This window comes from Astatotilapia calliptera, chromosome 20, assembly GCF_964374335.1.
Source record: "Astatotilapia calliptera chromosome 20, fAstCal68.1, whole genome shotgun sequence".
In the NCBI taxonomy this organism is placed as follows: domain Eukaryota; kingdom Metazoa; phylum Chordata; class Actinopteri; order Cichliformes; family Cichlidae; genus Astatotilapia; species Astatotilapia calliptera.
This window is the reverse complement of record NC_137441.1, coordinates 15,334,688-15,356,235: the sequence shown is the minus strand read 5'-3', so window position 1 is coordinate 15,356,235 and position 21,548 is coordinate 15,334,688. Positions and strand designations below refer to the sequence as shown.

General features: G+C 39.0%; 1 protein-coding gene across 1 annotated transcript; it reads right to left on the bottom strand.

Moving 5' to 3' along the window:
* Positions 1–1,202: 1,202 nt before the first annotated feature.
* On the bottom strand, positions 1,203–20,836 carry slc9a8 (solute carrier family 9 member 8). The gene is made up of 16 exons (XM_026154160.2): positions 20,484–20,836; positions 19,923–20,107; positions 18,698–18,778; positions 15,780–15,838; positions 11,169–11,252; positions 10,607–10,708; positions 10,282–10,316; positions 9,170–9,313; positions 5,970–6,111; positions 5,762–5,867; positions 5,546–5,662; positions 5,377–5,459; positions 5,181–5,292; positions 3,766–3,986; positions 2,891–3,040; positions 1,203–2,319 (listed from the first exon to the last, which is right to left on the bottom strand). The coding sequence occupies exons 1-16, from the start codon at positions 20,720–20,722 to the stop codon at positions 2,206–2,208; spliced, it is 1,974 nt and encodes a 657-aa protein (XP_026009945.1). The 5' UTR covers positions 20,723–20,836; the 3' UTR covers positions 1,203–2,205.
* Between the last annotated feature and the right edge of the window lie 712 nt (positions 20,837–21,548).

The window sequence follows — 21,548 nt, the reverse complement described above, 5'->3', positions numbered from 1 at the left end:
ATACATTTCTGACATTCAAAAACAAAAGAAAAACAAATCAGCGACCAATATAGCCACCTTTCTTTGCAAGGACACTCAAAAGCCTGCCATCCATGGATTCTGTCAGTGTTTTGATCTGTTCACCATCAACATTGCATGCAGCAGCAACCACAGCCTCCCAGACACTGTTCAGAGAGGTGTACTGTTTTCCCTCCTTGTAAATCTCACATTTGATGATGGACCACAGGTTCTCAATGGGGTTCAGATCAGGTGAACAAGGTGGCCATGTCATTAGTTTTTCTTCTTTTATACCCTTTCTTGCCAGCCACGCTGTGGAGTACTTGGACGCGTGTGATGGAGCATTGTCCTGCATGAAGATCATGTTTTTCTTGAAGGATGCAGACTTCTTCCTGTACCACTGCTTGAAGAAGGTGTCTGGCCCATCAAGACTCACTCTCATTTCATCAGTCCATAAAACCTTAGAAAAACCAGTCTTGAGATATTTCTTGGCCCAGTCTTGACGTTTCAGCTTGTGTGTCTTGTTCAGTGGTGGTCGTCTTTCAGCCTTTCTTACCTTGGCCATGTCTCTGAGTATTGCACACCTTGTGCTTTTGGGCACTCCAGTGATGTTGCAGCTCTGAAATATGGCCAAACTGGTGGCAAGTTGCATCTTGGCAGCTGCACGCTTGACTTTTCTCAGTTCATGGGCAGTTAGTTTGCGCCTTGGTTTTTCCACACGCTTCTTGCGACCCTGTTAATATTTTGAATGAAACGCTTGATTGTTCGATGATCACGCTTCAGAAGCTTTGCAATTTTGAGACTGCTGCATCCCTCTGCAAGATATCTCACTATTTTTGACTTTTCTGAGCCTGTCAAGTCCTTCTTTTGACCCATTTTGCCAAAGGAAAGGACGTTGCCTAATAATTATGCACACCTGATATAGGGTGTTGATGTCATTAGACCACACCCCTTCTCATTACAGAGATGCATATCACCTAATATGCTTAATTGGTAGTAGGCTTTCGAGCCTATACAGCTTGGAGTAAGACAACATGCATGAAGAGGATGATGTGGACAAAATACTCATTTGCCTAATAATTCTGCACTCCCTGTAGGTCGCCTAACTCCAGTACTAATGCATTCAATTATTAACGGAATGTATTTTTTATATTATGTTATATTATATGTATGTGTGTACATATGTGTACATATATATGTGTATATATATGAGAGAGATATTTATTTATTTTTATCATCTTGTGGTACTCACAGAGCTTGTATAGAAGCCATTATCCATAAACGGCACATAAATATTCTTCAAATAAATACAAAAAAAAAGACATTGCCATCTGACATTCATTGGTGCCCGGGATCAAAGGAAATACTTTGTGAACAAGGTCCACTTTTAGACAGTGTAGAGACAGAAATCTTACCCACAAATCAGCATAAACACATGGAAGTTAATTGTTTTTAGAGCTAAAGTATACATAGAAATGAAAGCAATTTCCCATTTTTCAGAGCAATAGTCTAGAATTTAGCATTTAACTATTAGTTTTATCCCACCTGCTAAACTAGTTTTAACTCTCTCCTGCATTTCTTTTGTTGCCCGGTACTTGGTCCTTTTTAAAAATCTTTATTACATATGTATCAATACATATGCTTAAAATTTACTCAGAATAATTAATTAACAAAAATGTGGAGACTTGGAGAGAATTAAATCCAGTTGAATAGCTATTCAAACCTCTGGCAGTATATAAACATTGGCGCCATTGTTTTGTATCTTCCCCCTCACAATCTTTAAAACTTCCATTGTACTTTTAACTAAGCAAGGGACAAATAGAAATGATAAGGTGCTTTAGAACTGAACATTTTCATCACAGTATCACTTGAGTTTTCCCTTGGATTGAAAGATTCATTCAAAAAAAGAAAGAAAAACACGGGAAAAGTTTCTGAGAATCAGCAAAACTCTCTTCCTGCTGTTCAACATGTCAATGGTGCATACAATCAGATATCCTGCCAATTTCTTTACAAAGTAACAACATGTTTTTTCTCATTCAGTTTTACAGTGTTAAATGTGAGTTTTACTCGGACTGTGACTTGACAAATTCCACACATTCCTGTGGAGGAAATGAAAAGTATGCTCATTTTCACAGAGGGACACACAAACCACAGCCCACACAATGTCCATAAATTGGCTTACAAAAAAAAAACAAACAGTGAAAGTGATCAGAGAAGTTCGGCTTCTTCTTCGTCGTCCTCAGAGCCCGACGGTCCTTGTCGAACTTCTTCGTACCACTTGTTGGTCAGAGTCTTCATTTGGATCCGGCCATGTAACAGGTCCTGTTAAAACACATCAGACACACAAAAATTTGGCAATATGTTAGAACGAACATGCACGTACAGAAATAATCACACAAAGATGCAGAGAACTGGACAAAACAAAAGATCTGGAAGTCTTAAAGCAAAAACATTTAGACACTTGTTCACCACAAGTAGTTGTCAGAATTGCTCAGACATATTTCTCAAATATTTCTATTAGATTATTGTTTCTGTGTCTAAACATGACAGTTTCATTTTGATACAAGAAACAAAGCCCTACATAACATGACACCCCCCCCCCCCCCCCCAGAAAACTATAAATATAAATATAGGAATAAACCCTTGGGCAGAAATGTTCATGCAGGCATCTTTACACATTTCCTGACGACACAGATTCTCATCCAAATCAAAACGCCCCTCGCAATGAATAAATACATCATGATAATGTGAGATATATATTAATTGTGGATAAATCCCAATGACTGAGGACAAAGCATGACAACTGGAAAATAACAAAGTATTAACAAAGGATTGTGATCGTTTTTTTAAGCTTTATGTGCCACACAAAAGACTTCCCCCCCGATTCGCTTACCTCCTGTGTAAGCCTGCGAGTGAAGAAGGGGTTAAGGTACTTAGCATCCAGCCACATGAAGCCCTTTAGGTCTTGCCTCTGATAGATTTGAGCCTCATACTCCTCCTCTGTCAGTTCTGATAGATGCTGCTCTGACTCAATGGTATTACCCTGTAGAGAAAGATGAGCACAGAGGCTGAAGTCATATAAACATATAAAGCAATTAAATTAGAGGGGGCAACAACGCAAGGAGGAGAAAAAGATGAACGCAGGAAAAAGTTCAAATGGCAGAAAAGCGGTGAGACTGGTGAGTCAAGATCACACACAGAAGGAACAAAGACGAGAGGGAAAGAGCAAAGGGACCAAAGAGTGAATTACATCAAAGAGGGCTGGAGACCCGTAAGGAAAAATGGGGATTTGATAGATCTCGCAGCTAGCACCTCAGGGGGTAACACTTAGCTTTGGAAGACATCAAACATGCAAATACTATACATGCAAGTCATGAAAACACACCACCATTAGCTTCAAATGACCTCAATAATAGGATCTACTTCAAAAGAATGACCCATTATATTGAGCTAGAGCTAATACAGTTAACTGAAATATTAAACACAAGAGCTTGATTTGGGAAAAGAAATTTATTAGTGCCACTGGCTAAGGTCTATTTGTGCCTGTCAGAGGTTTGGTGTTTTCAAGTGTGAATCTCTATGATAGCAGTCCATTCCCCCTCACTGATTCAGTGTCCTTCACAATCAACCCTTTGATGTTTTTTCCCTCTGAAGTGCGCAGAAAGAGCCTGATGGCAGATGAGAGGATGGCGCAGCTAGTACCAATACAGACAACAAACTCTCTGTGTGCCCCCCGTGTGCTAGAACCCTGGGTGCTTCAATCATTACCATCTTTTGTGTCTTGCTGAGATTGACGTCCTTCTTGTTTTTACGCCGTGACTGGCTATCCTCAATGTCCATGATGCGGATGAGTGGCATGGTGCCACCCCCGAGGAAAAGAATGGTAAAGAGCACGATGATGATGGTGGTGGTGCCGATTAGCTGACGCTTCTCAATGGGTTCCAAACCCAAATGAAGGCTCAAGGCATAGGGAATAGCACCTCGCAAACCTAGCAAAGAAGGGGGGAAAAAAAGCAGAATGAATGGAAAAAGAAAACATTTAGCATAATGGCTTTCACAAGAAATGGTTATCATATAAAGCTCGATGTGTTTTGACTTTTTCCACATTTTAGTTTTAATGCACAAGATATACAACAGGAGCACGTCTCTGTTTAGTTAAATGATGTTTATTGTGTTCAAAAACAGTAGGACAATGGTTGTCTGCTATATCAAAAACTAGAAGTTTAGACTTACTAAACAGGCACCACAGTGTGAAGTCTTTGCTAAAAAAGTTTACTGCTTCAGTGCTTCATACCACCTTTATTTTCAATGACAGACTCAGACCTCCTCAGCACGATAGATAGCATCATAGCAGAAATTTCTGGAGAGATTTTCTGACTATCTTTAGAGACGTTTTTTCAGATGCTCTTTGCTGTAGTGGTGTGTTCCTCTAACTCTCTCTTTCAACTACCCCGACTGCATTCCACAACACTCAGCCTGCTTGTTCTGGTCAGTTTTCAATTCTTCAGAAACTCTTTGCAAAATTATCACGATAAAATATTTTGCTGCTAAAGAGTCTTGAGACTGGAAGTCATCTTGTTAAGCAGTACTTTGTTACTCCTACAGGCACTTTTGATGCAGTCGACAAATTTTATTGTCCGACCTCACAGAAATCACAGGTTTATTCACTTCTGTTGCGAGTTAAAAAATAAAGTCGAACCAAAATATTCATTTGATCTCTAAATAACTACACAGAAGTCAGTGACTATATTAATCTTTGAATACAGAAAATGCTGCTTCAGTGATGCTTTTCTTTTTTCACTAGCTGTCGCATTCACAAGAATTTCAGAAAATTTGACCTCTGACCTTGACGATGCATCTCACATGCAGCATGTAGAAGCGTTCTGGGACACTAAGTTTTACCCAGCCAAAAAACATCGATTATGAATTCATTTTTATATTATAAAGCAGAGAAAAAGAAATCAGACATTCTTTTGATAAGGATAAGCTAAAATCAGTCCATGTTCTATCAAAAATGTGATAAACGCAACCGATTTTCCACAACAGCTGCAGAATAACACAAACTCTACTTTCATTTGCAGCCGGAGATGTGCACACTGTGTTAGTGTAATGAGTGTGGTTTAGACACCAATAAAAAGATGACGCCCTGTAATTAACGAAACACATTAGTCATGTCATCTCACCACTAAACCACATGATGAACATCATCTTAGGTGTGATCTTGTGGTCCCTGCAGAAGTTCAGCAAAAATGACAGAGGGAAGATGTTCACAGCACGGCCAAGAAGAACCAGGACCTACAGAGAGAGAACAGCTGTCATTCCTGATTACCGTGGGAATAAGCAGACAGATTAAAATGACATCAATAAAAGACAACTTACTATGCACCAGATTACAAATGACATTTCAAATTTATGAGGGAAGCTGAAGATGGAGAGGCCGAGGAACGCAAACACACACGTCTCTGGAGAAAGAAGTTAAGAAAGCAGTGAAAACTTCTGATAATGACAGCCAGCGGTGAACTGGGATGCTAAGCGAGAATCTACTGACCACACATAAAGGCCACAGTGCGCAGTGTCTGCTGCATAAGGATCTGGGTGACAGGAGATAGGTTGTGATGGGTGTAGTGAGACATCACAATTCCCGCAAACAGGATAGACATTATTCCTGTAGGTGGAAACAGATGGGAGATGGAGGTCAGAGGAAAAGTCAAACATACAAAACTATTCATGTATTCATTATGTGCATGTGATTGTATTGACCCACCAGACAATTTGATTCCCTCTGCCAGTCCATAGGGAAGATAGGCAAAGATGATCATCATCCCAAACTCCAGCGATGGCGTGTTCCTCAGGTCAAAGTGTTTCAGAAACTGATTCAGTAAGTTAGGGAATTGAAATAAGGCCAGACCAGAAAATACAATTCTCACACATATAAAGTACAAACACATGCAAGGAGAATGGCGGCTGGATACAAGAGCTGAGATGAGTCCAGTGAGGGTTCCCAGTGCAGCAGAACCGAAAAACATGTTAAGGAAATAACCCAGAGCTTGTAGAAAAGTCTCCCAGCCTGTTACCGTGGAGTTGTCTGAGCGGGAAAAGAAACCCTCCGCTGTGCTGAAAAACAAAAAAGGGAGGAAAGTAACAAATTAAATCTCAGTGGCACTGTGATGCATTTAGTCTCGTAATATCTTCAGTTGACACTAGAGGGCAGAAACACTCCACCAAAATTAGGAGCTGGAGAGAGCAGGCATACTGCAACTATCCTGTTGGTTCAACTGAGATATTTGTACCATACATTTCAACTTGTTTCTTTATTTTCATCACAATAAGAAACAAACTGTAAGACAAAAGTTCCCAAACATTTACTGTGATCTGTGATTACCAGAAACACCAAAATCTCTTATAGCGTGACAAATGATTATCTTGGTGCTGGCACCAAAAATGTTGCATGTTGTGTATTTCATAAATATTAGTTTAGCTGGATTCACAGTTTACATCCTATTTATAATCACAATGTTTATTAACAGCCTTCCAAGGTAAAGCATTAGCTTCTGCGTGGCGTTTGGAAATGGCTGGGCCAAACTACATGATTGCTTTCTAAGAAAACCACTTTGTTGGGTGCTAACAATAAGCACACTGCCAGGGCTGCTCAGTCAGCCTATTTATTATTTATGCACTCATTTAGACCTCAGAGACACCCGGATACTTAAGATCACTTTGCACATTTATCCTGTAGTGAGTAGGAGAGATAAGGAGCAATAAAGGGAGTGCAGATACTGAAGCTAGTGTGTGAACAGGAAACCCGAACACTGTTTCTGTCAAACTTGTCTGTCAAGTTTCTGTCGCCTGTCTGAGGTAGTCAGTAAGCAGATAATAACAGTAGAAACTAGATAAACATTCTGAGTAGCAGATATTCTGAAGAAAATCTAAAGGTGTGCCAAGACAAACTTCAGTGATAAGTTCAGACATTGACCACTTTCAGCCTTCCAGCCACTGGGTTTCATCCTTTTCCCGATTTTGATGGCAGCCTGCTCACATCCAGTAATTTAATGTCTATAAAATCAAAATATATTGCTATTTCTATCCTCTTCAGTCTTACCCATGAAAGCAAAATGAGTCATCTGCAAAAACTAGGTCAAGTTCAAAGGTTGGAAAATGCCTGACATCAAAATTTTAAGCCACCGGTGTGTTACTGTTGGTGTGTTTAAGAGGTCTACTGCACTCAACCAAATAATTAAGCCTTGAGGACAATATAAGTCAGCACAAGAGCACATGAGTATATGTTTTAATATGAAAAATATCCCTCTCTCTCTCTCTCCTTGCTTTCTCCTCATGTAACCTGGTCGAGGCAGGTGGCTGTCCTATCTGAGCTTGGTTCAAGAATGTTCTTCTTGTTAGAATAGTTTTTTTTCTCCTCACTATTGCAAACATCAGTATTTAGTATAACGTGAGACAGCAGGCTATACAAATACATATGCCCCGAGATCCTGAGTTGAGTGCTGTTATGAATGAAGCGCTATATAAAGAAAAGTGAACTGAAATTTAATTTAAAAAAATACTGAAAATGTAGGCATTTTATACATATACATCAGTAGATCTTTATTGTGTTACTTAATGATGTATTTTTCACAGAGTTGTATAGATTGTATATAGATTGTAACTCTTGTGGTTGGCAGATCATGCTATTGTTTCCTGTTTTGTTCAAAGTGCAATACACCACCCAATTTAGAAAAATGACAACTTGCTCATACATCCTCTTACAGGATGTAAGAGCAAGTTGTTTGAAATATGCTTGTGAAGATTTTCGCAGTAATAACTGCATTATTACCTAATCCACCACCCATTCTCTCTCAAGACCCAATGCAGGGTTGTGCGGAGGAGCTAAAGCCTCTATCACAGTGGCCATAGGATGAGAGGCAGGGTACACCTTGGCCAGGTTGCCAGTGTGTCCGAACATAAACAATGGCTAATGTTTATGTTTATTCTGTTAACTTCATGGTCTTCTTGTAAATGAAATGCCACTGTTTACTTTAAAATGATCGCATTTCCTTCTCTTCTTTCGTGAACTCAATGGCCTTTGTTTCAAAATGGGAAAAAATGTTAAGCTTATTTTATGCACCAACAATATGATTGAATAAAATTAAACTGATCAGGAGAGCTGCAGTTCAGTAAGTGCTGTAATGGGCTGATATGATTTCAGCTAAAAGCAGGTACTGCTATTCTGATCCCACTTTATAGCTAGTATTTGTTTGCATTTTGTCTAACTGGTACCTGTAAAAGCAATTTGAATGAACTAATAGCAGTCCGTGCTTGTAACAAATGTTGAATTACTTTGAAAGAAAGTAATCTTAGAAGTGTAGTACTTGTGATGTTTTGAAACATGTAATTTTTTGCTGATTTCTATGAGCATTTGGGGATCTTTATTTGTTGTTATATGACTGCCACAGTAAATGTCTATTACAGACCACAAAATGCCACAAGAAATATCTTATCCCCCATGTGTCTAGTTTAATGGACCTTAATGAGGTGATCACAGTCAAGCAAGTTGGGCATACTAATATGTTTTCATTTGAAACAATTTTTACTATAATTAAACATGGGATCCAGTCAAGTGTTTTAAGAATTGAAACATTGAGACTTTTGGAAATCCTGCTGACCCATATTAGCTAGAAATTGTTTTAGTCTGAACAAACAGAAAAAGAGAGTTTTAGAAGCATCCATGTTCACTATTCGTCATACCTTGATTTGTGAAGCCCCTGTCACATAGAACTTTTCCAGTAGAAACACATTAAATCAGCCCTCTACTAACAGTGGTTAATTCAGCATGGATAAAGAATTACAGGCACTGCTGAACTTATCAATGCCAGCAGCAGCTATTGCTTTATCATGCTAGTAGTGCCTACATGCCAAGGTTATTAAATAAACCTCATCTGTACAGTGATCAATGTAAAAAGCTGTTTTAATATGAAAACAGAAGTTTGGATTTGGCCTCAGTTGCTGTTAGATTTTAAGACGCTATGTTGTGTTGTACATCTAACCCTTGTATAACATCTGCAGAGTGCAGACTCTATGCATGCTGTCCTTAGGCCTACTTTTTGATAAAGACTGGGAAAATGTAAATGTGCCAGTGTGTGCAATGGAGAATATTCAAGTCATGAAGGAGTGTCCTTACTTGGTGAGGACAATGGAGACAGCATCGTTGAGAATGCTTTCACCAAACACCAGCATATTAAGGACTGGGTCCACGTTGAGTGCATTGAATATGGCAATGGTAGCTACAGGGTCCACGGCTGAGATCAGTGAGCCAAAGGCAAAGCTACAGCAAAGTAGAAGGGAATGAGAACGATTTACTTCATTCATAAAAGAAATTAAGACACAAACACATGTGGGCAGTAAAAGAGGAAAAACATTTCCAAAATAAATAAGAGGAAGCAGGAGACAAGAAATATGATTTTCACTTTCTCTGACTTTAAAGGAGTCCAAATGCATACAAAGTAGCACACTTTAGTACTAGGAAAATAAAACATTAAAAGATTATCAAAAGTTTCCTGGGAAAAAAAACTGACAAAAAAACCAACTAAACAAAAAACCGCAGAAACAGGTGTAAAAATGGAGCAATTACTCAAGAAGTCAAGAGGCTGTATTGGGACGTTCCATCAGAAAATCTATTGAGCTATGTACCCTACATTCTAAAAAATCCCCCAAATGTAAACTCCTTTAAGTTATTTCTGAGTTATTTTCTTTGTTTCATTCAAAAACAAATAAAATACGTAGGCTAAAGTACTGCCGGAATGTGCTAGTTGCTAGAAAAAACACATGGGTGTGGAGTAACATGCTGTGTTTGTACTGGATATGTCTCTGGTAGGTGGATTATCCTGTTACTTTGAACTCCTAAAAGACAAACCCTTCAGATGTAGAGGGCACAGTTCAAACTAAGTAGGAAGAGGGTGTTATTAAGAATAGAGGGGAAAAAAAGAATAAGATAAGATAATCTTTATTAGTCCCTCACGTGGGAAATTTGTTAATTTTCCCACGTGAGTAAGTTACACTAGTGAGTAAGTTTTGACCTTTTGTGGCTCATGTAAAAATGGTAAATTCAAAGAATTCACACTAGCAGAAAATGATCTCAGCTCAGTATGTGATTTCATCAGTGAAATACATGTTTAGTCCAAGACTAGGCTTAACACCTGTCAGCAAAACTGAGCCAAGTTTTATCTGACACAGAAAAATTCCATCACAATGAAGTAAGAAAGCTCACAGTAAATGCTTAGAAAAAAATCTCACCTATCAGTCATGGTCATCTTATAGATAACATCAGCCTGTGAGGAGGGTTATCAAAAAAAACAAAAAAACAAAACCCCAGATTGTTAAGCTGCAAGAAAACATCTGATTACGTCGATATCAGTGTTACAGATTTGTACAATAAGAAAGTAATAATGGTGATGCAGCAATAATTTATTTTTGAGCATATCCCATTAAACATTTCCTGTACTAACAAAACCTTGACAGAACATTGAAAATATTATATCATGAGGTCACATACTCTTTAACTGAATGAGGGCTGTGTGCCATGGGCCTGTGTTGATTACTAGATTAATAGAAACATCACCTGGCCAAGGAAATAGATGCCTCCTCCAACTATGAAGGCAGAGATAGCTGTGCCGATCACAGCAAAGAGGGTAATGGAACCAATGTTCTGGAAGAAGTTACCCTGAAGACACAAGAACATGCAGGTTAAGTATTAGATACTGCCAGCAAAAAAAATTATAGCATAATTTCACAGAGAGTTGTAAAAAACTAAAAAGACTGTGACCTTTTAGTTGTTTGGAAAAAATGAAGCCAGTTAATAATGTAAAAAATAAATAAAATATTGATAAAATAAAAACAAAGAGAGCAAAAACTCAATTATCAAAACAGAAAACACAAACAGGTGACCTGCTTAAGCCTCTTGCTGCTTTTGAATGATTTGTAGGTACTGCATTTGTAAATGTAACACACATACTAAAAGGCTCCAGCTTATTGCTGGGTTGCTCAGACTTTTGGTCTCATGAATCTTATTCCGTCACGCCTAAAGGTCAGTTTTGTCCTTTATAAATATATGTGGTGGTTTGTACTGTTCTAAGAACACGAGGGTGCTGGTTGTGTAAATCCAGCCTCATACACACACGTACCTTATGTAAAGAGTATCCAGATTCAAAGATGATGGGTGGCAAAAGCAAAAGGAAGAACATGTTGGGTCTGAACATTTCCTCCTCCTTTTAGGAAAATAAAAAACAAAACATTTTATTGGTAAATAAACTGCAGCAGAGAGGCGACAAAATGCTGCCTTTAACCTTGGATTAGAGCTGCAAACTGGTCAATAGTAACAAACTGATGAGGTACAAGTACAATTGCAAGTGTCATTACTGTAAAGTGAGACATGTGCAAGCATTGAGTCATAGTTTCAAATTTAAAGAAAACATTTGAAAACGTTAAAGGGAAATGTAACTGTGCTAGTCAAAGAAAAACAGCACTTAAATAATTTGGACTGTTACACATTTGACATTGTTAATCTAAACAGGAATTCTTAGCAATACTGTTAACGCAAAAAGTATGTACATGCCAGTAAATGATAAAACACTAACTTGTGGTTACACATTCAACAAACACGCCACATTATTCATCGGACACATGAAAGCCGGTACAGTGACCATCAGCTGACCTAATGAGTCATGGGGGAGGAGAAACGGTGAGGGCGAGGGGGACTGCCTGAGCTGTTATAGTTACAGCTCTTTATCTGACAAAACAAATTTGGATGTCGACTCCTCAACAATGAGCACACACACACACACACACACACACACACACACACACCCAACAGGTATTTGTCTAAGGACCGCCTGCCCTGCCTTCCTATTAGGCAACTCACCATTCTATAGAAGCTTTTAAACATGCTCACTTCAACATGCTGTAAACAGGCTGTGAGCTCATCGTTCATATAAACAAGAACACACACACACACACACACACACACACACACACACACACACACACACACACACACACACACACACACACACACACACAGGGACCTTGGCTCTCTGATTATTTCAGCAAAATAATGCAATCTTTGTTGCTTCTCAGCTAACTGGGCCAGCCTCCAAGATCAGGCACAGGCATCATGTGCCCATGCCTTACGCTCTAGCTGCCAATGTGTCTGTGCATCATGCACCGTGTGTTCTTGTGTTAGCCAAAGTGTGTTTGGACGGGTGTGTCAACACACAGTATGCATTAATAAATGTTCATGCACAAGTTATATTTCTGAGCGGTTGACACGGCGGTTGCTTCTGTTAGAAAGTTTGAAAAAGGCAGAGCCATATTTACAGCACTCAGTCAACAATCTCCCTCTTTGTATTATGAAAGCCTGTCATGACGGCTGGTTGAACCTGAATTTCAATCCCAACAACCCCATTAGCAGATGGACGTTTAGACAGTTATTTCCACACTTGATGTGGCTTTCCTGGAAAGTATTGCAACAGGCCAGCAACACCTGAGTGCGTAACTTTTTTCTCACATACACAATCCCATTCCACAATCCTCCAATTTACCATTTGAGACACTATTTTTATAGAATTTGCTATCAAACACGATAAGTAGTTTATTAACTACTTATTTTTATTAAGTAGTTAATAAAAAGGTTTAAGAACTTTTCAATTAAAATATGCCAGCATATTTTAATTGAAAATATGCTGGCATAACTTCTTGCATAATCTTCTGCTTTTAGGTATTTGTTTTTTCCCTTTCTAAGTAATTATTTAGAATTAAAAGAGTATAACTGGAGTGATATAAGATGAGACAGAACCACAAAAAAAGAAACCAAACGTGTGGGTGCAGGAGCAGTCATTTTAGTTCAGACGGTAAATTTCTCAATATCAACAAAACCATGGCTACAAGCACAGAGGGTCAAGCACTGAGGACAGCCTGCGGAGGATGTACTGTATGCTTATGCTAAAAGGCTATGCCCTTGCTTACTTTGTTTTTCCAAAACATTCAAATTTCAGGAAAAGTAGACCAACTCTTGCTTCCAGGTTACCAGTTTCTCTCGACATTTAGGTCAAGCAGAAGTCTTCAGGCCAGGTGCTCAGGAATGAATATTAACACCAGAGACACATGAAAGTATGCCATGCGTGCACTGCGACCTGACGTCTACCACTGTACTCCCAAGGCACCAATGCACGTGTTCCTTTAATGCTAATAAAAATGCCAACTGGGAGGACTGAACAAGTACACATTGGTTTTCTCTACACATACCTCAAAGGATTCTCATTACTTTGCAGGTAAGAGACTGGTTAAAAGTGGAGTGCAATAAATAATATTTATCAATGAATAAAACAATTAAATAAATTGTTAAATAAAACAGTCTAAAGGAGAAAGAATTGTTCTTTAGAATTTTGGGACAAACAAATGTTGTTGGGCGTTACATTTACACTGACTGACAAAGCACTAGACTTTAGGCAAGATAGCACTGCAATCTCCTCCTGAAACTGGAGAAAGTTATGGACTGATGAGGAGTAATGAGATTTCAGAAGCTGAAAGGAAAGATGAAATGGATAAAACCAGAAAGCTGACGATGGGTATACTCGGGAGAAGAGCTGATACAGAGCTTGAACTAAATGAGAAAAGATGAATGCCAAAGATGAAGAGAACACAGTTAAAAGAGAGTTGAGAGATAACAAAAAATATGAGTGCAGATGTTGAAGAGACCTTCATTTATAGTACAGGGTCCCTGGAGGCTTGATTTTGACAACCGGTGAAATCACCACATAAAAAAAAGCACAAAAAAGCCCCTAAAACCACAATTAAAACTTCTCTCATTCTGTCGCTCTCTCTCTCCGTGGCGTGGGAGACATCTAATAAAATATGTGCAGCCCTTTGGGGCTAAAACACACCACTGCTGCCACTGAAGCAAAGTGACAAGCCCAGATAGGACAATACAGAAAAGCTTAAACAGAGAGAGAGGTCTTGTTTGGAGTACAAATATTCTTGTTTATCTCTCTCTGTTTTGGCGATGAGACAAATTTCTACGATTGTAATACTTAATACCAGCATGCTACTTCCACAATCTGTGTCAGAAAACATGGGAGAGATGGGGGGGATGAAGGTAAGTATAAGGAAGAAACAGAGAGGCCTTCCCTGCATGTGCTAGAAAAAAGCACACAGGAAAAGGCTCTCTTTGTATGGTGGGTTGTAGTGAGTGCACTGAAGATAGAAAGCTCAGTTGTCAAAAGCAAAGACAGCAGATCGGTGGTAAAAAGGAAAGAGCAAATCCAGCAATAACAGGATGCTGCTGCCTGAGGGAGTTGTACACCCTTCAGGCAGGGTATAGGGCAGTCCTCCAGGCTGGCGAGATTAACCAAGTGGGCCAGCTGTAGAAATGCTCTAGTTGGATGAGGTGGCGCCAGCCTTACAGGCAGCTACCAAAAGACATTGATCAGGGAGAACAGATCCCTTTAATTAATTATAAAAATAAAGCACAAACCTACAAACAAATGTACAGTTTCAAAACAGCTGCAATTAAAAGTAAACAATAAAAAAAAATGCTTACAGAAGCCCAGTTCTGCCACTGGCAATCTTACTTCAAACTGGTTTCATCGTGCTTCACGGAAGCTTTTTAAAAAACAAATAGGTCAGACATAATTCATTTGCATTGTGTCCTAGGTCTTTTCAGGTCTCAAATGGGCTATAAACCACTTAGCATATCCATGCTCCAGCAAAGAAGCAGCTGCAAGCCATAGTGTAATTCATATTACTTTACTACTATTGAAGTCACTGCTGCCTAGACATAGACAGGAGAGCAGGCTTGTTTGCTACAACTTAAACACAAATACAGACATAGCAGTCTAGAGATTTACAGGACTGGGGCAATGTGTGGAAAGGGGCTCCAGGGGCTCTGGTTACTAATGTAGATGACTCAGCAATACCCTGGGGGCTCCAAGCTTAAAAGACAATGGGACCCTGTGTGCAAGAAACATTGGCATAACCTGTCCTCTTTTCCTGCCTCCCTTTCACTCTGCATATCCTTCCCTGTGCCTCTCCTGTTCACTTGTTTTCTAACTCACTGGCAGAGAACAGGGAATGTTAATTAAAGGGTCCGAGAACTGCGGGGGGGAAAAGGCTTGTGGGGGGGGGCATACCAAGCACAAAAATGGTGCATGTCACAGGTCGATAACAAAGTTTGCATGATATGAATGATGACATTTGTGACAACAGGAACCAGGAAATTAATGAATGAGAGAAGAAAGAAATACGACGCAAAGATGAAAAATGAAAGCAGATGTTTTGGGCAGGTGTGGGAAGGGATTTTCTATGGAATTTGTTGCATTACAAGTTACAAGACTGTGCATTACGTAGGAATGCAACTGCACTAAATATGATCAATCACTGTATCTATCCAAAGTATAAAATGGGCAAAGGTTTTAGAGAATACTTTTGTATATTTTTTGTGCGTTTGTGGGAATGTAATTATTTTACTCCACTCTAAGAAAATCAAGCAAAACTAAGAACCACACATTTTGAATCTGAGAGCAGTGAGTGCATCGTGGAGATAAGAAAGGTTGCTATGGGTTAAGCTGTGGACATGCACTGCATATGTGTATTTGTTTGTGTGCTTGCAGTGTAGACAAATGTGATTATTTTACCTAATGCTAAAGTAATCAAAACCAAAAAAAGTTACATTTTAAATTTGGACCAAGTGCAGTGCTGACAGAAGAAAAAAAACATGTTGAAACCCAGTAAAACTATACCTTCCAGTTGGCCAGTTCCTGGAACTCAATGATCTTAATGAAGCCTCCCATTAGAATCCCTGGAAAGAGTAAGGAAATACCAGTGTTTGAAAAAAAAAAAGTTTCCTACTTAATTTCATGAAAATCACGCAACACATGCTATTTTAGTGGTTTACAGTAAATACCTCATAAATGTCATCATAGTTCAATTATAACTTGTTTAAAAGAGCTATGGTTATACTTTTGTCTTTGAGAACATCCTGCTGGGGCTTCAGTTCTCTTTCTACACAACCCAGCAGAACATTAATTAAAAGGGTGATGAAACACAAAGCTTTGTAAAGAGTCGAGAAAAGGAGATAGATAAGATGAAGACAGAAATTAAACACGAGCCTCAAAGCTGTGTGTAAGTTCTAGATATATTGGCAGATGAGAGTGATAGTGCAGAGGAAGACATACAAAGAATAGATGGGGAAAAAGGAAGTGATGAGGAAGGAAAAGCAGCCTTTTCTGATTTGTAAGCAGTGTGTTATCTCTCTTCAGCAGAGTCCCCTGTGACGAGGCCTGTCTTATATGCAGCAAGCAGGTCGTGCAAAAGCAAAAGGCCTTCAGGGTGAAGACAGATGGGTGTCACTGAATTATAGCGAGTGTAACTGCACAGACATGTAAAGAGGAAGCTGGTGGAGAGAATTAGAACGAGAATTAACCTAAATCGACTGCACAGAGGAAGCAAAGCTGCACCTCAGGAGAAAAATGAAATACATCTTGGTTTTTTTTTTGGTTTTGTTTTTTTTAAATTAAGTACTTCTTAAATATTGAATAAGGCTGCAAACGGCACCAATGAGTTAGTGTTTGCTCATCTTAAATCACACAGACAACCTAAAGAAAAACGATTTCCCTTAGGTCGTCTACCCTTTGTTTCATTTTGTTGCATAACACAGAAGAAAATTGAGTCTCTCTGTGTGTATAGAACATATGAGTAATATATGAAGTCTTGTGAAAAACGAATTCCCCCCCTTAATGCTGCCATAAGAATGAACATAAAAATGAATAGAATAGACTTTTACTGTAATTGTACATGTACAACAAAAGAGGTAATATGTCTGATTAACTGTTTATCAGCAAGTGTGTGTTACCTCTATAAAAGCTGAAGCCTGGGATGTTAACCCAAGTGCTACATCTCAGACACTACAGCCCTGAGTGAAGCGTGTTAGAAAAAGACTGAACAAACACCGCTTGCTTTTAACAGCTGCCAGGAGAAGCCACTTCTCTTTAAAAATGATTTGATCTTGTTTTGCAGCCACAGGATCTGGGTACCATGCTGTTGTGGAGTCAACTGTGAACTCCTCTGTTTACCAAAGTATTTTTGCTTTAAATATGTGGCTATCTACATGAAAGTTAAAGGTTGGCCAAAATTGGTTCATGGAAAAGGACTGAATGGCTGAAAAAAAAAAAAAAAGAATCAAGGCGCTGCAATGGCCCAATCAAAGTTCAGATGTCAACCTGATTGCAATCCTTAACAGAGCTGTGCGTGAAGAAATTCCAGCAAAATTCAATGAGCTGAAGCAACGTTGTAAAGAAATTCCTCCACAATGCTACGAGAGACTGTTCATTTATACAAAAATCAATTACTTCCAAGTTTTTGCTGGAAAGGTTCTTCTACAAGCTACTGACTCATGTTTTTAACAAGAATGCAAAGACATCTCAACGTTTAAAACAATCCATATGCTTTGGTGCAATTCATCTACTGTCTGAAATAAGCCATTTCTGCTCTTCTGCCTTTAAGGCCACACCGATTTGAAGGAAAATTACTTCTGTTTGGCTGCTCCTCACAAACAGAAGGTTCAAACATTAGATGGCTGAGGCTGCACTGCCATGAGCTCTTAATATCCAATTGAGGATTACCCTCTTTGACATAATAAAGTTCCTTACAGAACGTTCATTGTAAAATGCTAAAATTCAGATAAGTCTGAAGGCTAAGTGTTTTATCTAAATTAGGCAGGGCAAGTTTATTTATATAGCAAAATTCAACAGCAAGGTGATTCAAAGTGTCTTACAGAGACATAACAAAACAAAAACAAATAAAAAGGATGATTTAAGATGAAAAAAAGGAGCAGTAGATAAAATCAGTAGTTAAAATATAAGTTTTGAAATTTAAGCTTAAAAATAAAACAATGCGAATTTGGTGCTTTATTCAAATGCAGCTGAGTCAGGTGAGTCTTCAAACTGGATTTAAATAAACTGAATGTTTCAGATGATCTGAGGCTTTCTGGGAGTTTGTTCTAGATATATGGAGAATAAAAGCTGAATGCAGCTCCTCCGTGTCTGGTTCTGACTCTGGGAACTGATAAAAAACCGGATCCAGATGACCTGAGGGATCTGGAAGGTTCATACTGGGTCAGGAGGTCACTGATGTACTTTGGTCCTAAACCATTCAGAGCTTTATAGACCAGCATCAGAACTTTAAAGTCTATCCTCTGACGGACAGGCAGCCAGTGTAAGGACCTCAGAGCTGGACTGATGTGGTCTTAGTGAGGACTCGAGCAGCAGAGTTCTGAATGAGCTGTAGTTGTCTGACTGATTTTTTAGGTAGACCTGTAAAGATGCTGTTACAGTAATCAAGCCTGCTAAAGATGAATGCATGGACTAGTTTTTCCAGGTCCTGTTGAGACATCATATTGTCTTAATGTGTTTTTCTAAGTTTAGGTCTGAGTCCATCACTACACCCAAATTTCTGGCCTGGTTGGTGGTTTTTAAATTAAATGGAAATATGTTGACATAATATAATTTTTTTGGTGAACCTCCATTAATGTAAACATAAATATGACAGATAACAAGAAATAAAATTCTACTTTAACTACTTGGACAAATACACTTATGATGTTAAAATTTTAGTATGATGCCAAATGCAATTACAAATATAATACATAAGCAGTACTTACCTAAGGACACAACAGCCACACTCTCTGGAAGAAAATGCAGCTTGAACTTGATGAGCAGGTGCACCAATATGATGCAAATACCTGGGGGTGAGTGTTAAGAGAAACATACATCCATGTTAATAAAATCACACCGTCTCCCAAATATTACAGTATTGTCATCTTTTCTCAAGCTGCCTTCCTTCCAGTAACCAAATGCACAGGGATGTCAATGAGAGACGAAGAGTACCATTGAGCTCCAATTAAATTTCTTAATAATTAAATTTAATTTCTTGGACACTGAATCCAGGAGAGATTTACTGATTAAACCTGAATTATTAGTCATATGGGAAATGCTGAATTAAATGGCCTGTATTTGTATAGCGCTCTACTTAGTCCCTAAGGACCCCAAAGCGCTTTACACGTTCAGTCATCCACTCATTCACACACACTGGTGACGGCAAGCTACATTGTAGCCATAGCCGCCCTGGGGCGCACTGACAGAGGCGAGGCTGCCGGACACTGGCGCCACTGGGCCCTCTGACCACCACCAGTAGGCAACGGGCGAAGTGTCTTGCCCAAGGACACAACGACCGAGACTGTACAAGCCGGGGCTCAAACCGACAATCTTCCGATTACAAGTCAAACTGCCAACTCTTGAGCCACGATCACCCCGAGGCCAAATTCATTCATGCAGCAAGGTAATGAGAGGCAACGTTACAACATATACAACTATGTGGCTTCTAAACTGCTCTCTGAGATAATTTTTCCATTTTCCTAGTTTAGTAAACATTTTTTTCCATATGTTTCTTTAAACCAATGAGATGTTTTCTTAGTTTACAACTAAAACTGCATGCTTTCGCAGTGTAAATCAGTCTAAATAGTAAGTACATGTGTCATTCATGATAGTATCTTGGTTTATAATCTGACAGCGAGATAGTGGACTAATGTGCATAATGGCTACTTTGGATGGTACTTCATGTCCATTCAGTGTGTAACCACATCCTCTATATGCACTGGTATCATTCTAGATCCCCATCTACAAACTTGATTTAATAAAACACTAAATTGGTTCTCCATTATTATGGGTACGGGATGAATTATGCATGCTTTGTTAACCACAAGATGCAGATTTCCTGCTGTAAAACAATTTACTTCTTTTGGTCTATCCTGTTTGCTCAGACAAACAGTGATCTTGACAGACAATATGGAGTCAGACTTATTCGGTGATGGGTGAAAACACACTAACCAATAACAAGCAGGCTGAAGAATATGGTCATCCCACTGGACTGTTCTTCTTCTTGGGCCTTAACCCCTGTCTGCACTGGCAGAATGGGCTTGACTGTTGGGGGTGCCGGGGTAGTTGGCTTGACAGTAGTTGTTGTTGAGTGAAGGGTGTCATTGTAGTAGTTGTCGGTGGTGTCATTGGACTTACTGCAAGGCGACAGACAGATTAGATTCAGAGGTGACTATGTCAGTTATCTCAATATGGCTCAGTTACGTCTTGCATTTAAACAGCTGCCATTTTGATCTAGTCTAAGTTTAAGTTAGGTAGAGCTGAATGGAGCACATAAAAACATTTACCCAGTTTAAACAGATGGGATACAGATTTTGTTTTGGTGAAATTATGTTTGTCTATGTATTTTTGTACTTGTAATATTAGAAAGTATAATATTTATTTGGCATCCATACAAAAAATGATTAGGCTTGTACCGTGTACAAGCCAAACTACTGAAACTACTTCTAGCTAGGTACAATATGCCAAGTTAATCCAGAGAGAGTACTGAAATTAGTTTTTGCCGTCTCTGACCTGACCGATGACCCATCCTTCTGTAATTCGTTTGAATCGAGGTTCGAACCATGTTCTGTTTCATGGTTTTCTACTGACTGCCCTTCCTCGGCTATAATATTGTCCTGTTGGTTCACATTTCCTCCATCGTCATCTCTCTCATGCAAGGCAAGTGAGTTTTCCCTCTCTGCTCGCTCTGACGCACAAAAACTTACGAACAACAGAAAAAAGGACAAGACTTTAACAATAACGCCTCTCATCCTCAACCGACTTTTTTAAACATTAAAGCTACGTTTTGTAATTAAAAAAAGATCGTCTGTTTCATGTCGACAGCTCCATGTATCTGTTGACATTTCGACTCTACTTCCGGTTAAATCTTTTGCTGGGAGTTGTAGTTTTTTTTAGCTACCGGGCAAGGCGGTATTAACTAAGGTTAAGGGAACATTCAAAAGTTGTTGATGTGTTCGTTTTAAAAAGATAGCTATAGATATTTGGTCCCGTGAATAATTCAACTTTCATGTGTACATACGAAATGTTGGCGTTTACAATTCTTGTATTTCCACTTTCCCATGAGCCATTGTAATCTAACGTCAACCGTCTTCTTGGTGCTTCGTGGGTATTGTAGTTTTATTGTGGCATGCGCTGTTTGCGAAGTACCAGATGTGTATTACATAACACTAAGACACCTTCCACCTTGTAGTCAGTCATATAAGATACCTGCGAAGATTGAGCTATCTATAAAAATAAAAAAAAATAAATGGTTTGCTCAAATACGTAATAGAGGTCTGTGCTTTAAATGGACAGACTTTAGGGCTTCTAGGTTAAAAATAGTCTTGTATTTACATCCAAACAGTGGTCACAGTATACTCATGGAAGGAGGGAGTGGACATCCAGTATTTACATCCCCTATGATTTTTTTTTAAATCCCAATATTGCTAATAAATTAGCCAACTGTCTAGCTCAAGTAGTGCTGTGAAAAGCTCTTTAACCATTACGCCATAACGGGTGCAACGTCTATCGAAGCGGGCATCTTATTCGAATTTTTTCTCGCCGGTGTTACGTCGGTAAACGTCGGACGCGTACATG